This window comes from Ochlerotatus camptorhynchus, unplaced genomic scaffold (genome assembly GCF_037179485.1).
Source record: "Ochlerotatus camptorhynchus isolate MF236.1 unplaced genomic scaffold, CSIRO-AGI_Acam_v1.1 ptg000326l, whole genome shotgun sequence".
NCBI lineage: Eukaryota > Metazoa > Arthropoda > Insecta > Diptera > Culicidae > Ochlerotatus > Ochlerotatus camptorhynchus.
The window spans coordinates 199,796-216,887 of NW_027040814.1; the positions used below are offsets into that span (position 1 = coordinate 199,796).

Sequence of the window (17,092 nt, forward strand, 5' to 3'; positions counted from 1 at the left end):
GAACATTATCATTATTGCGTATTTTACATTATTATTATTATTTAGCTTTATTAAGGAGGCTTTCAGCCTTGGGCTGGTTCGCCTCCAAAGTGCGTATTTTACACTAACGTAGACTCCTGCGCTAAAAATAAACACTCATGAAAAATTACGCTCTTTGCGGAAAAAAATAAATTAATTATTTTCAAAGTAGGGTAAACGCTTCTCTAGTTGTGGTACGATAGAAGCGTTAGGTTCTTGTATTTGTGTATGGAATCTCCATACACACCAACTAAACGCTTATAACGTACCGCTACTATAGGAGCGTTAACCCTATGTCGATATGATTATCTATTGTACAATGTAGCACTTTGATACATTCAAAATAGTATTTTGTTAGACTGAGCGAAAAATATCCACCAATAATGTCAGCTTCCACAAAACATACAGTAATGAAATTGCCATAACATTTGTGCTCTTGAAGTTTCATGCTAAGGTTTCTTTAGAGCTAGGGGGAGGCAACTGTGGGTACTAAATTACTGTCGGAAAAAAAATGTTCAAACCATGTTGAGAATTCGATCTGTTAATTGATTGCTTGGGAAATGGTGATATATAACACATTTTTTCAAATGCTTTTAACACATGTCTTTGTATTTATTAATTCCATTTGTAGTAAATCACACACATACAAGCTTCATCAAAGTAAAAATCCTAGTTTAATAAAATAAGTTCTATTCCCCTTACGTATCGTGTTCTAATCTATCGATTAGGGTTCTTATGTGTAATCATTTCATTCTGATCATTTAACTTGTCTATTAAAATATGTATGCGCCGTATTGTTATGTATCTTGTGTAGATATCTTCGTCACTATGAATGTTCCAGGTATTGACCTGGAGTTTAAGTTTTGATTTACTTTATGTTACATTATCTTAACCGTGCTCTTTGCTCAGGCTTTCGTTGCTTTTGGTTTGCGTTGGCGTGGCTCTAGACGAATCTGGAAACCTTCTTCTCGCTTTAGAATGATGTCAGCCTGTAGTTTGAAGTCTTCTTCTTTGAGGTCCGAAATGACACGGAAGTTTCGCAGAACGGTGGAGAGGATGACCTTCAGCTTAAGCATAGCGTATTTACGACCTGTTCAATGGAAATATAATTTATTACACTGAAGATTTGGCTAGCAAATAAAGTACGACTTACCAACACAACTTCTTGGTCCAGCAGAAAACGGAACGAATGCATAGTAGTGACGATTGGCTTGTCTTTCGGGGAGGAAATTGTCCGGATCAAACACATTTGGATTAGGATAGGTCGACTCCAATCGGTGCAGCTTGTACGTGGCAACAACAATGGTGGCACCGGATGGTACAACCAAATCGCTCGAAGCTAACTTCAGGTCCTGCTTCAAAGATCTAGCAATGATTGGTACAGGCGGATACATTCGCAAAGTTTCCATCAGGCATCGTTCGAGGTATTTCATTTCCAAGGTGTCTTGGAATGTCGCTGGGCGATCAGAGTCTCCGAAGATGCCGTCCAATTCTTGAATAACCTTATCCTGAATGTGCCTATGGATACCCATCATCGAAAGGAAGAAACTACTTCCAGCAGCAGTCGTGTCGTGTCCCTCAAACATGATCGTATCAACTTGGTTCTTGATTTCTTCATCCGAAATGAGAGCACCGTTTTCCGCACTTTCCAACAGAAGATCGAGGAAAGCCAATCGCTTCTTCTCTCCAACATCATTCTCTTCAACATCCAAGTCATCCTTCAGGTTAGAAGACTGTCCAAAAGAAAGTCCTTCGACAGTATTGTTGTCAGCAGTAACCTTCGGTTTTTCGAACTCAGAAGTCTTGATCGAAGTAGTGGCCAACGTTCCTCGTGTTCCGGTTGCAAATGCTGCCTTCTTGTTACGGATTACCTTACGCGTCAGACTGTGGATGGTATCCAAGAGCTTGACCTGACGTTTGGCATACTGGGACATATTGAAGAAGAGGTCCGGATAAAGCCACATCTTACGATGACGAAGATGCAGAATATCACACATCTTCATGACAGCCATAGCGTAGTCGAATCCGGATTGGTCCTGGGTTTTCTTCGAAACTCCCATGGCAGTTTCTGAGGCGAAAGATAGGGAAAAATACCTTGGTTAGTGAGATTTCGTAATATTATGTTGGATGTTACGTTTCTACTGAAGCATACACATGTAGAGTCGACCATATATTATGTTTAATGCTCTTAAGCAGTTTTTTTTTTTATTCTTCTCTGGTTTTTCAAACCATTATGCAAGGAATTATAATAACTTTTGTTGTATTCAAAGAATATATTGCAATATACTAAGTACTGCAAATGCCTGAATACCAATAATTTAGATTGTTCGATAGAAGGCATTAAACAGAACATGGGCTTAGTTACAGTGTGTCTAAACATTATCAGAACATATTTGTTTGGTGCAGCATTTATCATGACATTCGTAATGGAAAAAAAAAATCAAGATAAGGTTGTTCAATCATAGAGATCTACAGCTCTGGCCACGGACCACACTTTGGTCATCACTGGCCTAGTCAGTTAAGGCACGGTTTTACCAACAATCAATACGAAACTAACGATTCTAAATTGGCTCACTACTTGACTAGCCTATTGGTCCCAAGCAAATCGATTAACGTACCCCATTCTAGTCAAAATTCTAGTACTACACAATGTTTGTTTTGATTCGCTATGAAGTTTGACAGATAAAATGAGGGGTTAGTGGATTTTCCTATGTTTCGAGGGGTGAATCGATAAGCTTGGGACCGAAGATAGTACCAGAGCTGAGCCAAAAAGTTGAGCACGTTTCTTCGGGACCTACTTGTATTAGAGTTACCTCTATGGTTTTACCAAGCTGGAGGCGGTGGAATCGATTCCCGATCAGGTCTAGAACATCTTTCGTGTTGGAAATGTTCTTGACTTTCCTGGGCAATATCGCTGACACAATATACAAATTTCTGCATTGCTTGGTATAGAAAGCTCTGAATTAGTAACTGTTTTTTTCCTTGATTTGAGTTTCCGTCGATCTTGTTTTCCGTACTGATTACAAATGCTACCGACGCCAGGGAGGCCGCTCCCACACCTGGACCCTACCTATCGACCCATCAACTCATGGACGGGCACCAACGGCTTTACTTCCCTTCCGAAGGGATAATTGTGAAAGTGCTTCAAAGAACGCGTAGTTAAGAGTAGGCGAAAAATGCGTCAAATTTAAGGATGATGAAAAACAAATTCTTTTAAATAATTAAAGTAAATTGTAGTACGTGGAATATGTTTTTGAATACCTCTCGAAATCGTCAATTTGGTGAATATAACCGAGAAAGATAATAGAAAACTATAAACTAAGAAGTTCAGAGGTCTAATGAAAAATTAAAAATCTCTGGAAAGACATGTGACCTTTCATGAAAGTTTTCCTCTACTTTTAGTGAATATTTTCAATTGAAACTATAACACGTATAAAGTACTTTCATATGCCTGATACTGCTACTAGGTTCTGTCAAGATTTCTTCAAATATTCTTCTTATTCTTTATCTTTATTAAGTCCCCACTGTGACGTAACGCCGGCCGGCTCTCAACTTAGTTCCATTAGTCATTTCCACAACTGTTAATTTAGAGTTTTATAAGCCAGTACAATTTTTGGATTAGTAGGGGAAATGCAGGTAATGTCGGCCTAAGTGTCCCTAATTTAGGCCCATACATAAATTCAGCAATCGATTAAATTTTCTATACCAACCAAAAATATCCATTAGTAACGTCCCAATAACGCGTTCATCTAGATAAAATTGATAAACAGCAGATTTTTAGCGATGGGCCCAATCTTAGATCCATAGGCCAGCATTAGAGACATTTCCCCTATATACCTATTGTGTAGAATCATATTCTATGTCTAGGGCAGTTGAGAAATTTTCCAACCCGAAAAATTCCAAAACCGGACCAGGAATCGACTCGAGCCGCTTCCGGTATGATCCTGATTTATAGCTGTGCCTTTACCGACTGAGTTAAGGGAGGTCGCTCTTCTTCAAATATAAAACCGATGAAAAAATCCACTCCTTCATACTGAGATAATTAATCGGAAATTTACTGCCAATTAATAACATGTGTAGTCATTTCGCTTTTAGCACAAGGATTGTTTGCATGGCCATGTGCAATTAACAGCATCTATTGATTATTGTTTATCACCACGTCTTGCGTTCTGGAAATCCTCCACGGCAAATACTGGGAGTAAAATGCAAATTGAAACTGAGTATGTCCGCTGAATCTATTAACAGGAACTAGTTCCGTTAATTGTTTCAAGTGAACTGGCTAACGATGATTATATCTTGTTTATGACTTTTACATGTATCCGAATAGTAATTTGAAGAGAATTGATCAATGTTCCTTCTAGACAAACTACAAGCCACGATATTGATTGGTTAGAACCGTAATGGATCTCATCAAGTACGACTGCTAGTAGCCATTGGCAATGGTTCTGACAGAAATTTTACGATCGGCAATTAAGTCAGTGTTGCATAATTAGGCTGTAGGTTCGTCTAAGGTTCACTTTTCAACTTCCATGATTCTACGTACTGGAAATATGGTTAAATGCTATATGTGCATACTGCAACTCCCAAACGTGAAAACTTGTTTTTTCATCTCGAGTCTCATTCACTTTCTGTCGCAATCAGCTGTGCGTTTGAAAAGTGGTTGGCTTTTTTCTCACTCGAGCATGTGACCAGTTCTGGGGAGACAGGTTTGCATATGTTCGTCTAGTCTAACCAACCGCCGCAATGCGCCGGTGCATGTACATGAGATGTCTTTCCTTATGCAATTTCTTCTACATTCATTCACCTTTTTCCAATGCACCAATTGCCGGTGTCGCAATAGACTAATCGAAGTTGGCGGTGATTATCGGCCTCCTTTTTTTAATTACATCGTATACACTATTTGTAAGCACTCTGTAACTTTGTCAATGTTTCGGATACAGGTTTCATAGTACATAGAACAGAAGAGGCCATGTGTAGCGAGTTTGTAGTAGCTAATGAAAATCTGCGCGTTGGTTATGGTCATTTCCCTTTCGTGGTCCATTGGCAAATAGTTTTCATTACTTAGACTAGTTTTAGAGCAGGTCGTTGGACTTGATCGACCTCGATAATATTTACATTCATAGTTGGATATGGATACTTACCGAGTAGGATTTCCACAGTGCACTCGCTCATGTAGTCATGGCAATCGAATGTTTTACCGGCTTCCTTATGCATCTTTTCCACCACCTGGCGGGAATTTTCATTGAACAGATCAATGAAGCTCTTGAGGACGTTCAAATGGAAGGTAGGAGCAATGAGTTTGCGATGCTGACGCCATTTGTGACCTGGAAAATAAATCGGTTTGTGTTACTGATATATAACCGGTTTGTGATCTATATAAATAATTCATTGGGAACGCTTGAATTGATGCAAATTAATCAGAACTAGAACCAATTTCAATTAATGACTGCGAAATGGTTTACACGTCGTCGTGACTACCGGAAGCCAAAAGGTCGTGCAAAGTCAAGTAGTAATAAAATATAAGCGAAAGCACGGCGAAAATTAATTTTAAATTAATGCAGATCAGCTACTTGAGCTTGCGCCATTGCGGGTCGTGTTTGCGTGAACGACTATCACGAAGACGCGGCATATTAAATTTGCGCGCACATGCAAATTAGCCCGCGCAAACGTTCTACCGCGCAGTACCTACATATTTGGATTACCGTTTTAGGGAATCAAAAAAACTTACCAGTACTGATGAGAAGTCCGTTTCCGAGCCATGGTTTGAAGAAACGATATTCGGGAGATTTGTCGATGTACACGTGACTGCTGAGCAAAAGTTCCACATCGCGTGGATCAACCAGGAAGACAATCAGTTTTGGACCAATCCAGATTTTTATGACCTGATTAAAATCCTTTCCTTTCTCAATTACGTTACGAAAGACAGCTGAAAGTAACAGGAGGTTTTACGAGAGTAAGAAGATCGTTCATGAAACATGTTTTGGCTTTAAGGCAATGGTAGTGCAACCATTGGGTCTATATAAATGATAATAACAAGCTTGCAATTATCCTCTTAGCTTCGTTTTGTACCCGCATGGTCAGACATAAAAGAAACTGGCATCCACGGAATTGTTTCAACAGCATGAATGTTATGATGCAATGAATTCGTGCGACAAGTGTAGGATCAATATGAATACCACGACGTACTTATGTCAAAAGAGTGTGTGAGGTCAACCAACTTTACTTTCCTCTATTATATCTGATTGTAGCGCAGGAGTAAATAATGTCTTCCCGTTTAGGGTGACCGCTTTTGTTTTAGCATTAAGTTAGTCATCAATTGTGACTAAATCGGGCAATCGTTGTTCGTAAGGTTAGGCTTTCGGGGCATGAATTGTTCTAAGCGTTTCAAATGCGCCATTGTGTTTGCCAATCTGTACATGGATGAACTTTTACGTAAAGCTGCCTTTTTTGATGTCCACAGCATGATAATTATCGTCGTCATTCCTGTCGGAGGACTTCAAAATCTAATGATTTAAAAGCGATGATTACTTAAGGCCGGCCATTCAATAGTATTTTTGAAATCGGACCTTATAATACGCTATATGAGACCATATTAATACATAATCCCAAAATAAAAACCTGTCGAACAAATGGTAAAGATTGATAATGGTTTAGAGGTCGGGCAATTTTTTTTTAAAGTGAATTGAAAGGCCCGCATCCTTTACGTATATGTTGATTTTGAGCCTAATGATAGAATATGGATCCCGGTCCTATAGAGAATATTTTTGAATATGAAATTTACATTCTCCCTGTGAGAGACAGGATTGAAGTACCAGTACGTAATCGTCAAGATAAATGATGATAATACCGTAGTGCACCCAATACCGGACAGTTCGTTAATCTGAACATTTATTTCTTTATTTAACATTATGTCTACCTTGCAACATAATACATATAGGGGAAATGGATGTAATGTCGGCCTAAATGCCCCTAATTTGAGCCCATACATAAACTAAAAAATCGACTAAATTTTTAATCGCGACCAAAAATATCCATTACTACCGTCCCAATGACGCGTTCATCTAGATAAAATTGATAAATAGCAGATTTTTAGCGATGGTCCCAATCTTAGATCCATAGGCCAACATTAGAGCCGTTTCCCCTATGTGATGATGCTGAACGATACTATGAGACCATGATTAAATTAAACTAAAAGGCAAATGAACGCTCAAGGTTAAAATTAAATAAAAAAAACATGAAATTAACGTAAATTTTGAGCATCGTAGGCATGCAAAATGAAATTTTAGAAGTGACTGGAATTATTGCCTCTGTGTTTGGATTTCGATGCTTTACGGTAATTATGGTTCCACAACTTATTTTTAACTATGTTTGAGCTAGACGATTTTTTTTTCCATTATTTGTTTTCCGTCCATCATGTTTTCCGTACTGAGTATCAATGCTACCGACGCCAGGGAGGCAAGCTCCCACACCTGGACCCTACCTATCGGCCCATCAACTCATGAACCGGGGACCAACGGTTTTACTTCCCTTCCGAAGGAAGGCGTGATCAGAGATGTTATGCCTCAGAACATCCCGGCGGCGCCGACTGGGATTGAACCGAGGCCTGCTGGGGTGAGAGGCAATCACGCTTACCACTACATCGGCGCCGTTATAGCTAGACGATTGATCTATACGATAATTTAATGAAAAATGTTTCAATCACGTTAGGTAAAATAGTCAAACTGATTTCTTCTACAGATATCAATTCCCTTAAAAGTTTTCTAATGCTCCACCGCGACATAAGTGTGTCAGATTGTGGTAAATAGTAGCTAAATACATTATTTTTGACACCTTTAACGCGAGTTTTCTTCGCTCTCAAATTATCAACAATTCAGTGTTCTTTGAAGCACTTCCACAATTATTAGTTGAGAGAGCTTTCTATGCCTGAATGTGTATTTTGTTCGGCAAGCACAATGATACTCTATGCCCAGGGAAGTCGAGAAAATTTCCAATCTGAAAGATGTTCTAAGACGGGACCGGGAATCGAAACCGTCGTCGCCGGCTTGGTAATATCGTGTCTTTGCTGACTAGGCTATCTGAGGCCGAGCAAGCTAAATATATGGGTTGATTTTAAAATAGTATGCAATGTAGAGATTCAAAGTGCTAGAAAACTTACGGCCTCAACTTTGCATTGACCCATTTATCACACTATAGGTATAGCGGCTCTCAACTTTTGGTGGAGAACTTCCAAAGTTGATAATTGAGAGATTACCTAAGTAACCAAAAGTTCCGCATTCAACGATTAAAATCACTTCCAAGTTCCGTAAAGTTCAAATAAAGTTCCGACCAAACCTTCAAATTCCATAAAGTTCAAATAAAGTTCCGACAGAACTTTCAAGTTCTATGAAGTTCGAATAATGTTCTGACAGAACTTTCAAGTTTCATATCGTTCAAATAAAGTTCCGACAGAACTTTCAAGTTCCATAAAGTTCAAATAAAGTTCCGACAGAACTTTCAAGCCACATGAAGCAATCCGCACAAGTCTTTATTAGTAACAAAATTTAATGTACGTATATATGAAATGATCAGTGGCCCGAATAAATCATAATTCTTAAATTAAAAAGTAATTTCCTAAATTCGAACCCGTGTATTCGGCATGCGATTTACGAACGCTAACCACTGCGCCACAAGTGTGTCGGAATACCACTCGGGCAAACACCAATTTAGGCTGTGAACCATTTGCCGAGTTAAATTTAACTCGTGGTTAAAAGTGACATTTCGAAACTTATTCTGTATGTTCGAAAATCCCTGTGCTGTCGATCGACCGGTTTTAGAGAAGAACTCAGCCACGGTTGTCAAAATTTAACTTCTTGTCTGTCAGAAATAACTACGCTCGGATAGCAGGGTTACTCGATAACTTTCCATCTGTCAAATTTTAACCAAAAGTTAAAAAAAAATCCACCATTTGGATTGGGGAAACGCGAAACAGCTGATGGCTCCTCCCAGGAATTCCCGTGAATCTATTTACCGATTCACGGGAATTCCCGGGAGGAGTTCAGAGATCAGAAAAGTATAAAGTTTCTTTCATGACAGCAACTCACCAGAATTTTGTTAAGTTTCAGTAGAACGATTGATTAAGTATGGAATAGTTTAATCAGATAATTTTAATATTTTGGCTTCCATTGAAAAAAAAAACCATGAACTGCCTGCGATTTTTATTCCAACTTCTTCCGTAATTTTTGTAATTTTTAGTTACAGCTACCCTCGGAAGTTTCTTTTGACCCAGAAGATCTATCCGAATTCAGAAGTTTTTTCCAACTTTCCTAGAAATTTTCAACTGATTTCATTGGATGCATCTTTCAGAAGCAACTTGCCAAGCCGGAAACTTGCACGATAGCTGCGTTTGATATCCAATGGAAAGTTCATCCAACCTCTCAGCAAGTTTTGTAAAAGTTTCATTGGAATTTTCTATTCAATCGTTTCTAACTATCCCAGAATTCGACATCGCCGGAAATTTGTTCCGACTTCCTTGATTAGTGTTTTTGGCTTCGCATAGAAATGTCTTCTGATTTCCCTTAAAGCTTTCTTGGCCTTCCCCGGAAATTTCATCTGGCTTCCTTCGGAAAATTCTTCCTTCTTCTTCTGGAACATTCTTTTGATTTCCCTAACAAGATCTTCAGATTACTATGGAACTTAATCCAAACTTTCGCTTTCGAAGTTTCTTTTGGCTCCTCTGGAAAATGTCTTGGAACTTTCACCCAAAAATTCGTCTAAATTCGTTTTCCGGGAAATTGGAACAGATTCCTGGGAATTGGGAATCGTGATTTTTGTTAAACACACTAAACTTAAGTAGATTAAACCCAGACCCTTTGGTTCTTACCCAGGTATCCAAGCATTAAGCAGCAAATTCTACTTAAAAACCAGTTTTGGCAAAGAACTGATTGCTCAAGATACGGCATTCTGAACGATGGTTTAATTCATTTGATTAATAATAATGTAAAAAAAAGCATCTTGAGTTTACTTTATTATCTCGTTATTATAGAAGCATTGGAAATGCTGATTTGCGCCTATTGTGCTACTGATTTACAACAGATGACAAGCATATGCAATGCAAATATGTGGTTGATATACTGCAAATTCTAATGCTTAGTGGTTACCTGGGCTGCTTAATATGTGTAGCTGAGTACAGAACTAGTAACACTAATAGGAACCATGAAGATCAATACAATTTTTAATAAGGTCCATACAAAAAACGTGACAAAGGAGGACTTGAAAATGGGCCTTTTTCGTGACGTGCTTAATTGACGTTCCCTAAATAAAGAATACTTGTTACCTTTCTTACAAAAAAGGTATACATATCACTGGCATGTCTTACTATTCGCCACAGGTATGTTTTTTTTGAAAAAATAGTAAAATTGTGGTAATAATCAAACAATTTCATTTCCGTCACTTATTATAAAACCTTATAGCTATGCAAAAGTAACAAGTAAATTGAATTTAGATTGAATATGCGTTTTGTTTGTTATTCAATATTGATGGCAATAAAATTCAGTCTGACTCCACCTTAAACGATTTTTGCTAAATTAAACAAAAAGTAAATACATTTTTATCAGACTACATCCTGCATCACGTGCTGTAGTTTGAGAAAAATGAGACAAACTTCACTTTCTAGGAAAATATCAAAAATTTTGAAAACTTTTATGAACAAGATATTCCTGTTGACTCGCTGTTCCTGCTGTCTCAGTGTTGACTACTTTCCTCCACATTTAATTTGGTTTTTGTTTTGGTTTTGGTCATCAATAAAAAAAATGTAAAAATTTCAATCGTACTATAGTCAATCACAAATTATACCAGCATTTGTTGATAGAAAAATAGATGAATATTGAAGTTCTAGCCATTTAATCCCGTAGTGTTTGCGGTTAACCGATAATTCATAGCCTCTAAATTAATCACATTAGCAAGCAGTTAGACGTGGCACAGTGGATATAAACGAACAATTCTTGATCAACAATAGAAAAGGGCCCATCAGAATCTGCGAACAAACCTTTCTAAAGATCTTTCCTCGTAAAGCGAAGACCGCCCACGCAAACCAACATGGGATAGGCGGAGGTTTCCTCAGACGATAATGGTGTTGGTTTGCGTGGGGCATTTTCTATTGTTAATCCAGAATTCTGGATATTTCTCCTGAAGTTTCTCTTAATTTCCCTTGAAGATTTTGGCCGGTTTCTTTGGAAGGATTTTTATGATTTCTATCGGAAGTTTCATCCGGCATTAAACGAAAGTTTCTTCCAAAATCTTCCGGAAGTTTTTTCCAACTTACTCTGGATGAATCTATCTTCTATCCCTAGCTCCATCTAAGCTCCTTTCAACTTTCATCGGAAATTTCTTCCATAGTTCAACTAAAGTTTTTTTTAACTTTCCGATCCAACAGTATCTTCTCGTTTCCCTAAGAAGCGCTGCTGGCTTCCTCTGAAAGTGGAAATTATTTCCCATTTCACCGGGATGTTCCTTCTAACTTCCCACGGAAGACTCTTCTAAGCATGCCTAAAAGTTTGTTCCGGTTCCCCCTTGAAGACTACCTTTGCTTGTCTTCTGATTCCAGTAATTACTTTCAATTTAATTTGGAAGTCTCTTTCAACTTATCCTGAAAATTTTTCACATCTTGCTCGGAAGTGTCTATTAAATATTGTTTCAACTTATAATTAGAGTTTACCAGGAAATTTATTCCATTTTTCTCCAAACAAGTATTTTTACAAGTATTGTTTCAACTTATTATTACAGTTTTACCAGGAAATTTCTTCCAATATTCTCCAAACAAGTATTTCTACATCTCGGGATTTGTTTACCTATTTCTCCCGAAGTTGCTTCTGACTTCATCTCAAAGATTCTTCCGACTTCCTGGAAAGTCCTTTTGGCTTCCCCTGAAAGTGTCTTCGAATGTCTACGGAATGTTTCTCATAGTTCCCATTGAAATTTCTGTCGAATTTTAACGGCAGTTTCCTTCAAAGTCCCTGGAATTTTCTACCAGTTTCCTTCAGAGGTGTATACTGGCTCCTCTTGATAGGTTCTTCCAATTTCAGCAAGTCAATCAAATGAGTAAATTTACTTGGTAGTATCGTCATGTTTAGTGTTTTATGTTTAGCATGGCTTCTGTACACTAAAAAACGGTATCCCCGGAATAGGAAAATATGAATTTTGGACAATTTTAGTCGGGACGTCCCGGGTTAGAAACACTAGCTACCGGCTTCCGTATCACGCCGATCATGTACAATGAGTCGATTAAATTCAGAAATGCTTCTTCAGATATGTTTCACGTGGTCAATTTTGGAATAATCCCTTCAACCGATCACCTTATGAGCAATGATGTGTATTTATTGGAATGCGATCTCTAGAAATTAGACGATTGATGCCTCAAGGTGGTGCATTTTCTACACTTTGATCGGAAACATTTACTGTAACACTATACTTCAAAATGTGTGCTAGCATGCCCCAGCCCACTAGTTACGGTATTAACAAATTTTACGGGTTCCTAGTCACTAATCCAGCTTTAGCAAACGTAATCCCTTAGATGCATGCTGCAGAGCTTTCAATCAAGCCAGTGAGGTTTTTGATTTGAACATTATTAAATTAGTCCTCACTCCTCCCTTTGCTCAGTCGGTAAACGCATAGCTAAAAAGCAAGACCATGCTGGAGGCGGCAGGGTTCGATTCCCGGTACGGTCTTGGAAGTTTCGGGTTGAACATTTTCTTGACTTCCCTGGGATTAGACTGATGCAAAATTTGAAATTTTCGCTCCACAGTGCTCAAACGGGTTCAAATCGGATCCTGATTAGCCTCCTAAAATTTGATCTTATTTTTTTTTATGAAACTGGCTAGGCACAAATCATTTAAAGTTTATATGGATATTACTATGGGAAAAACAAAGTTTTTATTCATAACCTATTCTATATTGCACTTTCAAAAAGTTCTATAACTTTTCTTATAGGATTTTTTTTTCAGCTGTAACTTTGCGGTAGACTGTTTTTCAGCCAAACGTCAAATTAAACAGTAATTACTTGTTTAAGAGATTGATAATCTTATGGCATGATCAAGCAGCTGTATTTTGCAGTGTGACATAGTAGCCATACTTGTTGTGCTCTACTCTACGTTCCAGAAACTCCAATGTTACCTGCTGAACAGTTGATTGAGCATAATCATAAGACACCAGTGGCTTGAATCGTTAATAACTTGTGTTCCTTACATTTAATCGAAAAGTGGTATTCAACAAAGTTGTAATTTCCTACAAGCACACTTATCATTTTTTTTATAGTAGAGCGATATGGTTGATTGATAGATGAATATGTCAAAAAAGTTGAAATCCCCATAGTAATTTCAAATTTTGCATCAGTCTACTGGGCAAAGATGCAAAAATGCAAAAAAGGGTACTGGCTTAGAAAACTCTCAATTAATAATTGTGGAAGCTGGCGTAAAGTCCCTGCAGGGACGTAATGAAACCAAATATCGATAGATATTAGTAGATTAATCTATAAGAATAGAACTAAGTCCTTTTAATCAGTCTGTACGATCTTGCGTTCGAAAACAATAATAATTAAAGATTAAATATAATATAAGGTGTCAAGTTTAAGACAGCAAAGACAAGGCAACTTACATCTCCGAAAATCAATAAGGAGAGCATTACCTCGGTCCAAGACTCTTCGCATTTCAATCTTATTTCTTATCGCTTATTAGCATATTGCGTGCTCTCAACTTAGTATTCTATAGATGCACTTCCACAGTTATTAATTGAGAGCTTTCGATGCCTATACCATTTTCGCATTAGTATAATTGTGAGGCATACCCTATGATACTCTATTATGTCCATGGAAGTCGAGTATTTTCCAACCCAATTCCTTGACCAAGGGAGCTCCCACTATTGATCAAATGTGAAACATAAAGATCGGTTATAGCCTATCATTTTGATAAGTAAGGTAAGGCCTATCATTTTGATAATCAAGGTGACAAGAAGATTCAATAGATAAACTAAAATTGGGTGCGCTGACATACTCTGAAAACTTCATACAAATCTGTTTTTATTGATCTTGACTGAGTAAAAAGGTTGACCTTGGATTATGAAACTTGATTTGTAAAACAAATAACATAATTTATCTAACATTGTGAAGTTTTAATTATTAATAACGCCAGCAAATATACTTTCACGTACAGTACATGATTTTTAATGGTAGATTTAAAAAAATGTTGAGCTGTAGTGTAAAACACTTTAAACTTTATGGCGATTTTACGATACCTTTCACTTTTATAAAATCGCAAATTTAAGAAATTGACATTGGGGGAATGACAATTTGACATAATTTTATCAATTTTGCGATTTCAAACAATTTAAAATTGAGAATGATATAGAAATGGTTTGTTATTGTTAAAAACAATCATTTGTCTATTAGCGGTGTGAAGTGAAATGGAGCTAGAATAAGAGAACTTTATACAAGAATGAAATTAACTATTAATATAACAAAAAAAAAAGCATACACAGATGACAATATTGTGCAATTTTCATCTGTGAACTGGAGCAGGTTTTTAAACATTAAATTACACGTTTAACAATCTGTTATTCAAAGAATGAAAGCAGAAATTTACGCGTTCATATAATTTTTATCGTTGTTCGTTGAAAAATAAATTAATTTCAATTGCCTTTTAAACTGCTATGCAATACGCAGATGAATGTAAAATTCAATGCAAATGTATGGAGCTTTAAATGCATTCACAGAAAATTAAAGTATTTCTTCTGTAAATAAATCAAATTTTCAAAATTGTTGCGATAAACAAATAAGTGTACAAATAATTTCAGTGCAATATTGTTTTGACAAATGGTAAATGTTATAATTCTTCTGAATCCTAATTGAAAGAAGTCTGTTAAGAAAAATACAGTGAAGGAATTATATCCGTTTGGCAAGCTACTGCAAACTATCTTTAAGCGAACGTTGCTAACCTATCGTACCCTCTGAAGATGATCCGTTTATGATTTAGAGTCCGAGATAATATCAAAAATTGATTAGTTTACTAAAAGATTTCTTATCTATACTTATATTGTCACATTATATGGAAATTAATTATAGAATTGGTTTCAAATTGAGCAGTCATTTCGATTTTTTTTTCGTTCAATCAGTCGAACACCTTTAATCAGAGTCACTGATTGATAGTTGTAAACTGCTAAACTCTTACTCTCAAAACACTACTCACTACTCAAAACACGAAAAAAAAAAATTATTCAAAATGAACAATCGTATTTCAATGTAAAATTATACTTTAAAAATGTGATGGCATTATTTTGCTTTGCATTTAGATTATATTGATAAAGAGTAAGATGAGCGTATGGTAGGGGTTTCATATTGAGTACTTAAAGTACTGATACTGAACGAAAAATGGCTTCATCTGCATTCATTTCACGATTTTTTTATAGTTTTTTTTTTAATTATTCTATGAATAATGTTTTGGGGAAATAAAACGTGCAGTGCAGGCTGGTTCGATTCCCGCTGTTTGACAAACTGTTAGCAAAAGACACGTAAAAAGTATAGAAGAAGAAAAAGCGGGAGTACGACGAAGTAGCGTTAATAATCTATCACAAATGATTATCATTTCTCGCGTATACCTTGATCGAATCGCTTCATCGACTTTCTTTTTTTATCACCACGACCGTGTTAGGATATTTTCGACACACGGTTCGATGGAAGACGCAACAGGAAACGTTCGTGTAGCCGAGTTATTTGGAAAAGAGAGAGTGGATTAAGAGAATTGATCAATGTAGGTTGGTCTATTTGAAAAGTGACGCGAGATTTATCACTTGAATATTGGATAATTAAAAATTCTAATTGTTAAAGGCTTCTTATTAAAAAGCGAAGCTAGTTTTGATAACATTTCATAGCCATTGCCTCCGATGGATTTTCACTTTCATTATTTTTTCAACTTTACAGTATTAGGATTTAGGAAAAAAAATTCTTTTTACTTTGACGCTATAATTTGTTGTATAGCTAACCACTGGTATCAATTATCAATAATAATCAAAGCACGAATTGTTTTTCCATTACACCATGCTAAACCTGCGCACACATTATTTCGTACTTACAATGAGAGGTTCCAATCAGTTCCAGTGCGTTTCCTACAAGAGGTAATCCGGGAGGGCCAGGAATTTTTTCAGCTAACTGAAGCATATGTCGGCGGGATAACCGCCAGTAGATAACCCATAGGAGCAGCGCTGGTGCAAGCAGGAAATAGAACACGTTCATGGGAGAAGCGATGTTGCCATTCGCCGTCAAATGGTCCGCTGGTGCAACCGTCGCGGACATTTTAAGAAAATTACTGTTCCTTTGTGCACTCACTGAAAATTTTCGTTTCCGATTTTAACTATCACAAATGATGTACTAAGGTACCTATCATCCAACCACACAATCACTGGAAAACTGGTTCTATAATTTTGCTTCCTTCCTTCGAATCACAATCTTCTTTGAAGTCACTTCTCACTTAAGAATAGTCCATTACAAGTAGTCCATTTGAAGAAAGCTTTCAGGATTATCGTTCCAGGACACAAATGCACTGGTCAGCCGCTACCTCTGGATGTATGTTACCACCGCAGTAGATCCGCCGTAACTGACTGATAGAAAATTTTGCAAATTTGTTTTTATAGTCGCTACAAATTCTCAACTGCCTCGCGCAGTTTGAGTCGCCAAGCGGCTTAGGAGCTAGTATGACTCGCAGCTTTGCCGGTTCGCAGTCAGAACGACTCTAGAGTTCAGTATAGGTGGTGTACAAAGCAAAGCTCGCATTCGTCCCTTCCTACTGGCTCGCATGACTGAGACGTGTGTGCGCGTATGGAAAATTATGCTACTGTTGGTGTCACAGTGTCACCATAGCCAGTGCAGACGTGTTCTAGTACACGAGGATAAGACTTTTCCTACCTCTTTCAGTAGAATTTAATTTTCTCTCTCGTGCAGCACTTGTGAAATCCTAGTACCTGACGATACATTCTATTTAGTAGACTGTTTCGATGCTATGCTTACAGTTTATCTACCTGTATCTAATTAGGTGTATCCAAAAAAGAATTATAT

General features: G+C 37.2%; 1 protein-coding gene across 1 annotated transcript; it reads right to left on the reverse strand.

The window, feature by feature from the left end:
• Window positions 1–609: 609 nt before the first annotated feature.
• On the reverse strand, window positions 610–16,769 carry LOC135708085 (cytochrome P450 4g15). The gene is made up of 5 exons (XM_065230030.1): window positions 16,114–16,769; window positions 5,747–5,944; window positions 5,160–5,342; window positions 1,172–2,086; window positions 610–1,108 (listed from the first exon to the last, which is right to left on the reverse strand). Exons 1-5 carry the CDS (start codon window positions 16,331–16,333, stop codon window positions 924–926), a joined length of 1,701 nt encoding a protein of 566 aa, XP_065086102.1. The 5' UTR covers window positions 16,334–16,769; the 3' UTR covers window positions 610–923.
• Between the last annotated feature and the right edge of the window lie 323 nt (window positions 16,770–17,092).

Excerpts from the sequence above, each read along its gene's own strand:
- LOC135708085 (XM_065230030.1), bottom strand. The coding sequence starts at position 16,333 with ATGTCCGCGACGGTTGCACCAGCGGACCATTTGACGGCGAATGGCAAC. Across the intron at positions 5,945-16,113 it reads ACTGATTGGAACCTCTCATT|CTGTCTTTCGTAACGTAATT; the intron begins GTAAGTACGAAA and ends TGTTACTTTCAG. Across the intron at positions 5,343-5,746 it reads CGGACTTCTCATCAGTACTG|GTCACAAATGGCGTCAGCAT; the intron begins GTAAGTTTTTTT and ends TTTATTTTCCAG.